The 12,155-nt window shown below is 50.1% G+C and overlaps 1 protein-coding gene across 1 annotated transcript; it reads left to right on the top strand.

Annotated features, from left to right (window-relative positions):
- The first annotated feature begins 323 nt into the window (after nt 1–323).
- LOC133359657 (E3 ubiquitin-protein ligase TRIM21-like) lies at nt 324–11,561 on the top strand. Its single transcript, XM_061578139.1, has 6 exons — nt 324–923; nt 1,634–1,729; nt 3,013–3,246; nt 4,399–4,421; nt 4,695–4,807; nt 10,888–11,561. The coding sequence occupies exons 1-6, from the start codon at nt 366–368 to the stop codon at nt 11,412–11,414; spliced, it is 1,551 nt and encodes a 516-aa protein (XP_061434123.1). The 5' UTR covers nt 324–365; the 3' UTR covers nt 11,415–11,561.
- The last annotated feature ends 594 nt before the right edge of the window (nt 11,562–12,155 follow it).

Raw genomic sequence — 12,155 nt, 5'->3', positions numbered from 1 at the left:
CAGGTATCTTATGGGTTTGCAGGGCAGTGCCAGTGGTACAGACACCGCATCTTAAGCTGTGAAATAATGACTTACTCTCTCTTTACTCATTTCACAAATGAGCCATCGCAGCTGAGTCTCTCTAATTTATATTTACAACAGCACTCATTTCTTTAAGTGTCGAGGTGTTTACAGTTACCCCTAGCCACCGTGAGGCTGCTGTTTGCACACAGAGGGGCACGGGTTCACATTCCAGGAAGTGTCTCGTGATGTAAGTCAGGACAATTCAAATATTTTTTAGGATGTTACTTCCTTCTTCACCTTCGCTATAAGGGAGAGGTCCTGGTCCAGCGTCTCTCTGAGCCATCCGAGCGAAGCCATAGGTCATGGCGAGCACGACTCCCAGTGAGAGTATGGAGAGTGAGCTGTGCTGCTCTATCTGCCTGGGCACGTTCGTCTGCCCCTCCACGCTGAGCTGCGGACACTCGTTCTGCTTCCGGTGCCTGGAGGCCGCCTGGGAGACGGCAAGTAGCTTCAGATGCCCGCAGTGCCGAGCGACCTTCCCTGTGCGACCCCAGCTGAGGAGGAACGTGGCCCTCGGCAACCTGGCAGAGCAGCTCAGAGTTGGAGACAGGATGGCCACGGCCGTCGTGTGTGACAACTGCAGGGATGGCCACACTCCTGCAGTGAAGACCTGCGTGAGATGCGAGACATCGTACTGTGCAACGCACTTGAGGCCTCACTTGGAGAATCCCAGGTTGAGAAAACACCTCCTGGTGGCTCCCATTGCGAACCTGGAACAGCGAAGGTGTCGGGAGCACAGACAGGAGCTCATTCTTTACTGTGAACAAGATGAGAGCCCGGTCTGCCCAGTCTGCCACGTCGCAGGAGACCACTCTGGGCACAGGTTCATCACAGTGGAAAAAGCGCAACAGACAAGACAGGTGAAGTGACATGTTCCGTTGTAATCCCCATTGTTACAGGAGGGTGAGAGATTCACATCTGTAGGTCGTGACCCCTCACCTCGACCAGGTGAGCTCCTGATAAGACCAAACGCCCCTTTACAGGGAGACCCAGGTCGAGGTGGCAGGGTGGCTCAGATGTCAGAACGCTGAGATGGTAACGCTGTTATTCTGATTTGGAATCTAGTCGGCTGCCCATGGTTTAAACCGGATTCTCAAGTTTAGTGAGTTGATCGTCTCAGCCGAGTCAACATTTGACAGCACGTTAAATAATATTTTGCGAGAGAATTCAAAATCTTAGTTTGACTGAGTGAGAAACGTTGCTATGTATAGCAAGGCGTGTGAGAACCAACTACACCCATCGCTGGAAGAGGTTAAAAACATATTTTAGAATGTACGTGATATTTGTCAATAATGTTATCTAACAGGATATTGCATTGCTCTGCAGAAGTTACGATTGGATTCCTCATCTCAATGCATAACACGGACAGTGCATTCTGGATACAATCGTGGGAAAAGTAAAAATATAAATAGAGACGTATGCAGAAATATAATGACAACAGATGTGCTTATGTGTGTTGAACTTCTTTCACAGCCAACGGTGCTAATCAGAGATTCGGGATGATCAATCAGTGATCCACCAATGGCAATGGCGAGCACCGCGTATTCATTAATTGATATACCACACGCAGGAGGAGCTCAGAGTCAAGAAGGAGGGGAAAGAGGCGAAGAGGAACACGGCGGCGTCACGGGCACTGACACTCAGGGACGACTACCGGCGCGTGGAGGTACAGAGAGAGATGGCAGCCGCACAATTCCCTCTTCTGGTTTGCCTAAGAATCGTATTTAATTAAACCTAACTCTTATTAAACTCTTTGGTTCTTTCGGTAAAGTCACGTAGGTAGAACAAATAATGGATCACGATGTTTCGATCGCAACACAAGCAATCGTCATCAGGTGGGACAACCACAGCAAGAAACAACTGCTGAAGTAACCTATTATTGACGAGCACTGCCCCACGCATCGGCGCGAGATACAACTTTGGTGAATTTCAAGCGGTGTGGATTTCAAGCGAATCGTATCCCAATGACAACTCGCTTGCTGCATACTTTCATTCTACAAAATCAACGACATCAAACTGTAACGGAGAGATCGTAGCTGTGTTTGTCTGTCAACACTTTTTTTAAAGCCCATTTTTTCAGCAGATACCCTTTTTGAAACTTGAATCTTCAATTAAATATATTGCTTTTGTGTATTTTTACACATCAGGAAAAAAAATGTGGGAAACATTAGAACCAGTTTAGGACGGCCAGATTTGCAAAACAAGTTTACTACGTGAACAGAAGGCCACCACGGTATGACACAAAAACTTCATTTATGACGCAACTTCCAACAAGACATCAGTTTTGGTTTAGGGGGGCAGAAACGATCCAAGCTGGACGATGCATTGGCGACTTGCCCTGTCGATTCCTTTATTGATCACAACCACGATGCTTGCTATGGAATATTGCAATTCCTCCTTTCTGGCTCCTCTAAATCTGAATCGGACCAACTTAGCCTGAGTGTAAGGAAGAGTGGACGTGAGTATTTCCTTCGAAATCAACATTGTTTCACTCTTTCAGCACATTTTAATTTAAAACAAGAGCAATGTGACGTGTATTTGTTCTGTATATTCGCAGAAACTTGACACATTTTTCTGGGAATGTCCTCGGCAAGAGAATTGTTTCAGTTCAATTCGCATTTTCTTCCCGTGCACCGTTTGGTAGATCCAGAGTGGGACGGACAGACAGACAGATGCGAATGATATTCATGTTTTTCATTTTCACCAGATAAACACTCAGCAACCTGTAGCTACAGACAGAGGCATTTTCTGAAATCTCCTTGCCTAGGATATTTTCCCCTTATATCCCATTCTCATTCTCCCTATGCTATATATGTTCACGAGATCCCAATGCACATGTCACTCACCTCCATGTACATGATCGAGATATGGTGACAATCATTACCTGTACGACACCACATTGTGTCGATACCTAACAAGTGGCTCAACAACTCGGCACTGTCTGTGTAGGAGTCTGTGCGTGGGATCAAGGCGCGGATCAGCCGAGAGTTTGAGCGCCGGGGGGAGCAGCTGAGGGAAGAGGAGAGGGGGGCACTGAAGTGCGTGGACGAGGAGGGCCGCTCCCTGCTGTCCCGCATCAAGGCGGACATTGCTCGCTACGAGAGCAAAGCACGCGGCCTGGAGCAGGAGATCAACCAGCTGCTCGCCGCCCTCGCCGTGCAGGACCCGCTCTCCTTCCTGCAGGTGGCACCACCTCCATTAACTCGGCGCGGTGGCTAGGAGATGTTAACTACCTCGTGGATGTGTGGTCCTCCGGTTTTTCCCTCCACATTTAGAATCACATCACGTGTTAATTGTAATTTGCTGTTATAAATTTCCACACGATAAGGCACTTCTTTAATTTTTATTTCTGGCAAGGTTACTTCTGAAGCAGAGCTATATAGCGCAGTGGGCCTTACCTGATAAGGTATCAAAAAGTAGTTTATAATAGTTTATACTCACAGCCTTGGTTTATCAGAGAGTTAACTACAACCAGCAGAGGCACACCACCCTGTGAGACGTTGACATTGTTTGCAATCTTATTTCAGTGTTTGTCGATCTGGGAGCAAGCGGCGGTGTCCAAAAATATATGCGCGTTTACTTCCGTGTGACATTCAGACCTGGACTTGTCCAGTACAACATCGCCATTTACCTCGCCTGGTTTGCAGGAGGTCGTGGGTTTGACCCCGACGATGCCTGCTGTAAATTTGGAGTCTACGTCTCTCTCTCTGTGAATGCATAGATTTTTTTCCAGGTCATCTGCTTTTTCACTCCACATTTAGAATCAACATCATGCATTCAGAGTATTTGGCTGCTTTCATAAATGTTGAGATATCATTTGTGATAGGCAGCTCGCTACTGAACAAGAGTGAAATGGCCAAGCGGCCCTTTCCTGGTAAAATACAAAAGATTAGTTTATTCATAGTTCAAAATACGAGTTGTTGAACATTACTTAACTATTTGTTTAGCTTTTAGACTAGACCTGCATTGAGTGGCTTTATCATTTGTTGTGGTCTGTGTCCAGTTCAACAAATTCTGTTTTGATGAAAAAATAAGAATAGGTATTCTATGTTTTGAAGAAAGTTTTCGTGACTGCAGGAATTCATATTCTATGGCTCTTTCGGTGAAGTCACGTAGATAGAAAATAAAATAAAAATTATAAAAATTATAGAAATTAAGAATAGGCTTAACAGTACAAAGGCACACAGATTACTCTGTTTTTAATAATTTTCTGTTGCTAGTATTTATTAATTATTTGATGTCGCGCTCCACTGAAAACAACAGGTGACTGTGTCGAGGTGGGGCATCTTTTTAAGATGTCAATGTTAATGCTAAACGCGGGTTTGTGTTTTTCAGGATACCCTGCATGAGAGTCTCAGGTCAGTACCAACCCAAACTCAAACTCAAGCTCTGTCTGCCACCTGGTGGACACATTGGCAAACGGTCGTGATGTGATTCCTAATAAACCCAATTGTATGCAGTTGAATCCCATATTGTCCGTGTGTCGAGAGACATGGACCTACATTAGACTCTGCGTGTCCCGTGCTGTGTGATTGGAGGGACTGCACCTCCATAGACTCTGCGTGTCCCGTGCTGTGAGATTGGAGGGACTGCACTCTCCATCGACTCTGCGTGTCCCATTCTGAGTGCAGGAGCTCGGACTCGCAGGGGATCCAGGATGTGCCTCCTGCCACATTCAGTCACCAAGAGCTCACAGAGGTCATCTCGCTAGGAGGAGTGTATACGAAGCGCATGGCTCTCGTGTGTGAGTCTCTCTCTGCACTCTGCACTGATCTGTCAACATCGTTCATGACAAACACAAGGATGCAGATCGGCACCACTCGGTAGGCTGCTGCCCCTTTATTTAAGACAGGTGGCGTATCCTTGGGGCGTGTATCTTTAAAACATTTGTGTTTTACCCTGTAAGGTCCGCTGAGCTATGTTGCTCTTTTTCACAAGGGCCACAAATGACAACTCAACGAAGTGGATTATCACGTGGAAATTTGTAGTAGCAGCCAAATGATCTTAACGCATGAAGTGGAGTCTAAATGTGAAGCGAATAATTGGAGGACGCGGAGAAAAATCCGCTTGACCACCACGGGGAGATAAACACAAACACTCCAAATATACAGCAGCAGCGGGCATCGTCAAGGTCGGGATCGAACCCACGACCTCCTTCATAGCAGGCAAGGGATATAACATCTCCTAGTCACTGTGCTGATGATCACAGAGAGACGCAGACTCTAAATATGTAGCAGCAGGCATTGTCAGGGTCACAGGATCGAACCCGCGCCTCCTGTATACCTGGCGAGGTTGTTAACATCTCCATACCCACTGTGATGATGATGAGAGAGAGACACAGACTCAAAATATACAGCAGCAGCAGCAGGCATTGCCCAGGTCGTGATCAAACCCACAACCTACTGCATACCAGGTGAATGAAACACTGTACATACAGTACCTGCAAAGACAAAGCTGCCCCGTGCAGCCTGAGCGAGTAGCCGTGACGGCCGGCACGGCACACGAGGGGGTGGTTGGCCAACACCACGCCCGGCCGCCTTTGTCTCCCTCGTGCCGAATATTTACACATCACCCCAGCAGAGGACAGTGCAGCATTAACCATTGTTGTACTGCACCTCTACGCTTCTACGTTCACGATCCCCACCATCACCAACGCGCACCGACGAGAGCGGTGAAGTATGGTCATATAACCCCCTCCCCCCAGGAAGCGCACGGCGCGGGGAGGCGCTCATCCAGCAGCGGAGTGACACACAATGTCTGTGTGTGGATGTGAGAGTGTGCGAGGCTGTGGTGGCTGTTTTACAGGCGTCGTGTTTGTAGAGAGACGCTGTAATAGTAGCGTTAACATCGTGGTGCTGGAATCATCACCACTGTTCGCTACCACTGCACACACACCCATGGTCATGTTAGTGTGGTACTAGTATTATTAGTTAATAGTTATTTATTATCATACACTAATTATTCATAAGTGATTAGCAGTATGTGTAAATTTATACTAGCGAATATTAGATTGTGTACACTAATACTAACGAATATTAGTTTGTGTACATTAATACTACATTGGAACCTCCTTTGCCAGTAACAAAATATGATAATTGTTTTTTTACCTTTTTATCTGGCAACAAAACTGACACCTTTTTTTTACAAGGAGTCATGTTTGCATTGACCACAATACCTGTGGTCGCAAAGCAAACAAAAAACAGAACTCTGATAATGTATGTGTAGGACTTGAAATGACACTCGCCACGCGTTTGGTTGCGATGCAAGCGTACAGCGAACAGTGGGGGCAACTGAGGACATACAGTTGTTGTTGCGCCAATTAAGGAGTGAGGTCATTAAGAGACGCCACAGGTGTTACGGGTAACTGAGGACGCAGGCCGGTGATTGGTCGAGAGGGTGAGTGGCTGATGACTGGCGCCGGGGTGGCGACGATAACAGGATCACATGAGGCTGGGGGCCTTGGGGCGAGTAGCGAAGCGGGGGATGACGGGAGTCATTGTTAGTGTTGGAGTCGCAGTTGGAGTTAGCGTTGGAGTTGGTGCCTGGGACGAGAGTGTATAGTATAAGGTAGTAGTGGATAAGAGTGTATAGTATAAGGTAGCAGTGGACAAGAGTGTATAGTATAAGGTAGCAGTGGATAAGAGTGTGTAGTATAAGGTAGCAGTGGATAAGAGTGTATAGTATAAGGTAGCAGTGGACAAGGAGAATACAGTATACGATAGCAGTGGATATAGAGAGTACGGACAGAGTAGCAAGGACGGAGCGAGTACAGCGTAACGAAGCAGCAGAGTAACGGACCTTGGTGGAGAGAGAGAGAGCGAGCGAAGCAGCAGAGCGAGCGAACGGAGGGACATCGAGTGGGGCTGATGGAGAATTGTGCATTGAAGAGTATGGATGAACATTGAGCGATGCTGTCGGAGATGTGAACTATAAAAGGAACGAGAAAGACAAAGAAGTTGTCGCGTCAGTAAGAGTCCTACATATGCACTGTCCTTGAAATTGATTGGTCCACACCCGAGACAGCTTTTCTTAGAGCCTAGTCTCACATGGTGTTGGACCAGATGACGCCAAAAGGCGCACAACTCAAAGACAATGCACCATCAGATTATGAGAGCTCTAGGTAAGCATTTACACAATTGGAACCTCCTTTGCCAGTAGCAAAATATGATAATTGCTGTCCGTAGCGATACCGTCGGAGCTAACAATGTGTCCTAAGTAATGCACGGGACGTTGCAACAAATGACATTTCTTAGGTTTAAATTTGAGATTAGTGGAACGCATCCTGTCGAAAACAACCTTCAACCGCCGAAGGTGTTCCTCAAACGTACGACTGAACACAATAATGTCATCCAAATATATGAGGCACGTGTCCCATTGCAACCCAGCCAAAACAAGCTCAATCAAGTGTTGGAATATGGCGGGAGTGGCATTCAGTCCCATGGGAACACAGTTAAATTGGAAAAATCCCTGAGGCGTGCAAAATGCGGTTTTCGGCTTCAACGAGTCGTCCACGGGCAGCTGCCAGAACCTGAAAGACAGATCGAGAGTGGAAAAGTATTGCACACCCGACAATGCATCGAGGGATTCATCCATCCGTGGCAGAGGGTACGCATCTGCCACGGATACCTTGTTAAGCTTATGAAAATCGACACAAAATATGAGGTTACCATCCTTTTCTTAACAAGAACAACAGGTGCCCCCCAGGGGCTGCTAGACGGCGAGATTATGTCAGCGGCCAGCATCTCATCCACCGCGCTCCGCACCCGTTCCCTCTCCGTGCGGCTCAACCAGTGAGAATTCAGTCAGATAGGGCTCGCCTCTCCGGTATCAATGTGGTGGGACAAGAGCGCTGTGCGACCCAAATCGAAGGCATCTTTGCTAAAAAAGTCGGCGTAGTCGGACAGCAATGCCCATAGCGCGCCGCGTTGATTATCGGCCAACGACGAATTCTCCCGCCACAGTTCCGCGATCCAACGATCGTCGGACAACGCACTGGGATCAGTCGCCGTCACCAATCCACCAGGTTCGCTCCCATTGTGGTCTGTAAAGGTAGTAGTGGCATGAGCCAAGACCGTACCAGCCGGGACCAAAACCCCTTCCGGACCCCCATTCAAAACCTGCAAAAACGGGGCCTGTCCGGAATGGATAATCGTTTGGGCCCCCAAAAGAGCAAGACTCGTAGTATCGGTGTTCGACGGGGATAAGAATATGCCCGCCGCCACATCTACATTGCCGAAACGTTTCCGATTTCACAATGAAACGGGAATTTGGGAGCCCGGAGGAATTTCAACAGTAACATCTGCCAGCACCTGCACTGCAGCGCATGGCGGAGAACGACTGAGCGGGGACGGCAAAAAAAACATCTTACAGCCTGCTGGCAACTCTAGACATCCCTGATCGACAACGATTTTAACAGGCATCTTTCGAAGAAAGTCTGTGCCCAATAAGCAGGGCACTGCCAAGGACCTGGAAATCAAAACCATCCCTGATGCAGCGACATTCCCCAGGGCAATATGGGCATCCAGCTGACCGACGATGCCCATACCATCAAAGGCCAGCCACACCCGTGAGATAGGAATAGAAAGGAGTTGAAAAATTACGTCGGAGATAATAGTGGCAGACACCCCAGTGTCCACTAACACCCAAACATCTACCCTCTGTATAGAACCCGGCACCGTGGAGGATCCCGTCATCGCGGCCACGACGCGTCGCGCCAACTTTCTCCATTGTGTTATTGATAACGGCGAATCCCTAACAACATTTTCTGAATCGCAGAGCGGTGGATTAGTAAGTGCGTCAACAGATGCGTGAGATGACAAATGATGCCTGGTGTCTGATGCGTGCCGACTTGCCTGGCTGGGGATGTGGTCCGCCAATGGAGGAGCCGACACTGGAGCTGGAGCCGCGGGAGGCGGTGGAGGACCAGGGCGACTCCGGCAATCACGTGCGAAGTGGCCCAAGCATCCACGCTCGAAACACGTCACCGCAGCCTGCCGAGTAGCCCCGTCGTCGGCCCCGCGCAAATTGCAGGACCACTCGCGACACGAGTCTGGCCAGATCCCCGATCCCCACGTCGTCTGGGATATGGACGACCTTCGATGGCACCCATCCCTTCAGTTCACCATCTCAGGCCGGGTCCCCCATCCAGGCAGCCATCTGTGCCCAACGCTGCAAGTTGTCCTGCGCGTTGAGGCATCGAGCGGCCCATCAGGACGTCAACGGCTCATGACCGCACACTGGCAACGTAATGCCCATGTCCTTCGCCAGCTCAAGCATCTTGCCCAAAATGAGAGGGTCGAGCACATCAGGACTGGCGTCAGGGTAAGCGGCCATCGCGAGCGCCAAAAGAGCGCCCTGATAGGCAAGGGGAGATTCATTACTCCCTCGCCTACGATGCATAAACTTCCGCTGAGTGTCTGAAGGTGGCTCGTAAACTTCCGCCATCTCGGCAAACGTGTCCATCAATGTATTTTTCCTGTCGAAAGTAATAGAGCAGAATACTGCTCGCGACACGTCGTCGAGAAGGGTAGGTAGAGCGCCCAAAGCCTCCTCTTCCGTCCACCGCACCAAACGGAATGCCGACTCAAAACGCCATGTTAAAGCACTCCAGTCGCCGCCCACAACAAATTCCTTGATGTGGGGAAGACGATGACTGCACCACACTTCGCCATCACCGGAAGGCTCCATCACGCCCGGCAGTGCGCCACGCAGCTCCGGCGAAATCGCGGGCTCCGGCTGCGCCTCCGAAGCCCTGCCCAAGATGGCAGCCTCCCGCCACATGGCGTCCACGCAGTCGTAATGGTGGACGGCCCCTCCGCGGGCGTAATGGCGGCCATGAACTGCACGAGGGGACCCTCCGAGGCCCCCCGAAGAGAGCCCTGCTCGTCACCACTAAGCGGCACGTCCTGTGGCCGTCCCGGTGCTGCAGACGACGCGACCAGCGTCACGAGGTGGAGTAGAACCGTGCGGAGAGAGTTGATCTGCTCTGCAACATGCCGCCAGCCGTCGTCCACACACAGAGACAAAGAAGGCTTTGCGCCAACGTCCTTCCTCGGCGCTATGGTCATGCCAGCCGTGGTTACAGTAACCGGGTCTACGGCACCCGGGGTCGGCAGGTCTTGAGTGAACGAGTCGTCATCGTCGTTGGAAGATGGCGCAGGTGGGTTTTTTTTCTTGAGATGCTTGGACATCCTTGAAGTACGTCGCGTTTTCCTGTTCAAAGAACCACTTCTGGCACCAGTTGTAATAAAACACTTCGACGATGAATGTTGACTTGCGTCTTTCTTTATTTATTTATTGCTATGGAGGTTGTACAGCTCCGGGCTTCTTCTCAGATGGTAACCGCTCTTTTCTTCTCTGCACAGCGTGTGTTGACTCCTTCCCCCGCATGGCTCACACACGCTCTTCGCTCCTGTGCACCGCTGGCTGGCGGCACGAAAGGAGACGACCCTCGAACCGCCATGTGGCCGCTGGCGTTCCGAGGGGGCGAGACATCGTCCTGCTTCCAGACTTCCCACACTGACCTCGAGCCTCTTACTGCTTCCCCTTATATCCCTCTCACATGGAGCCAAACCGCACCTCCAGCCACGCCCCCTCCAGAACCTTCCCGATAGTTTCCACGAGCACCCTTGAGCTCCGCCCATGAACTTTGGTCGAGATGAACCCACTTCTCCTGATTGGCTTATGACTGATGCAGCGGAGCCTATCCAGCCGGTCGGCAACCGTCGGTGTACTCTCTCATTACACTAATATTAACTACTATTAGTATGTGTACACTAATACTAACTAATATTAGTGTGGGTGTCATCGCTGTCCTCACCACAGATGGACGCTCACCGACTCTGGACACAAACTCAGCCCACGACCACCTCCAGATTTCCTCGGATCTCAGGACGGTGACGCTGAGCGGTGTCCTCCAGCGTCGCCCCCATCACCCACACCGCTTTGATGTATATTACCAAGCCCTGTGCTCTGAGAACTTCTCGTCGGGTCAGCACTACTGGGAGGTGGACGTGGGAAGTGCGAAGTGGTGTCGGGTTGGAGTTGCATACGAGACGATCCCACGGATAGGGATTGGTGATGCGTGCGGCCTGGGAGGGAGTGACGTCTCCTGGTGTCTACGGAAACTGGACGACAGCTTCTCAGTGCAACATGGCGGGGTAGAGACCTCACTGTCGGTGCCGGAGCCTCTGCAGAGAGTCGGGATCCATCTGGACTGTGACGCGGGGCTGCTGTCGTTTTACAGTGCCGACTCCATGGCGCCGTTACACTCGTTTCACCAAACCTTAACTCAGCCCCTACACCCTGGGCTGTGGGTGTGGGGTAATGATGGTGGAGGATTGTGGATCTGAGCGGTGCGTCCTGAGAGAGGTGAACGTGAACTGCGCAGAGGGCAGATGCCACGACACACGGCGCTCGCCACCCTCGTCACGCGCCGCGCCACGCCCGTGACTGGCTGGTGGCTGTCGGTGGCTAGGGGCTGCGTGGCTCTCCATCACAACGGCGGGGGGGGGGGGGGGCGTAAACTATCCTCACAACCTTCATGGCGGGGGGGGGGGGGGTGATAACATAAGTACCGCTCTGTGTGTGTGTGAAGCCAGCATGGATGTATTCACCCTGCCAGAGGAGTGTGACTGTAGTGCAGTGATTAGCAATGGTGAACTGGGATTTGTTTATACACTGGTGGTGTCATGGGTTGTGGGAGAGATACAACAACAACAAAAATATTAATTTTTAAAAAGTATAAATATACGCGTACGACAGTGGCATTGTAACGCTTGTATCGTCAATTCTACAATAAAAATACAGAACACAAACAACAACAACAACAATGTAGTTGTGTACAGCGTCATTCGTGCTCACTGCATCCCGCAACGCTGTTCATTAATTAAACACGAGGACCAAATTCTCTACACAGCCACTGCCAAGCAAATTACATCTACAAATTAATAAACAAATAAAGAGATGGCGCCAAACGCGAAAGGCGCCAACAATGTCCGATGTCACCCCTCTCCCCCCACGCGCTCTGCCCACGCCCGCCCCTCATCACTGCACCATCTGTGAACACAAAAAGCTTCACAGCTCATCGGATT

Source organism: Lethenteron reissneri, chromosome 65 (assembly GCF_015708825.2).
Source record: "Lethenteron reissneri isolate LAM-NWPU_2019-01 chromosome 65, ASM1570882v1, whole genome shotgun sequence".
Taxonomy (NCBI): Eukaryota; Metazoa; Chordata; class Hyperoartia; order Petromyzontiformes; family Petromyzontidae; genus Lethenteron; species Lethenteron reissneri.
This window is presented reverse-complemented; position numbering and strand designations above follow the sequence as displayed.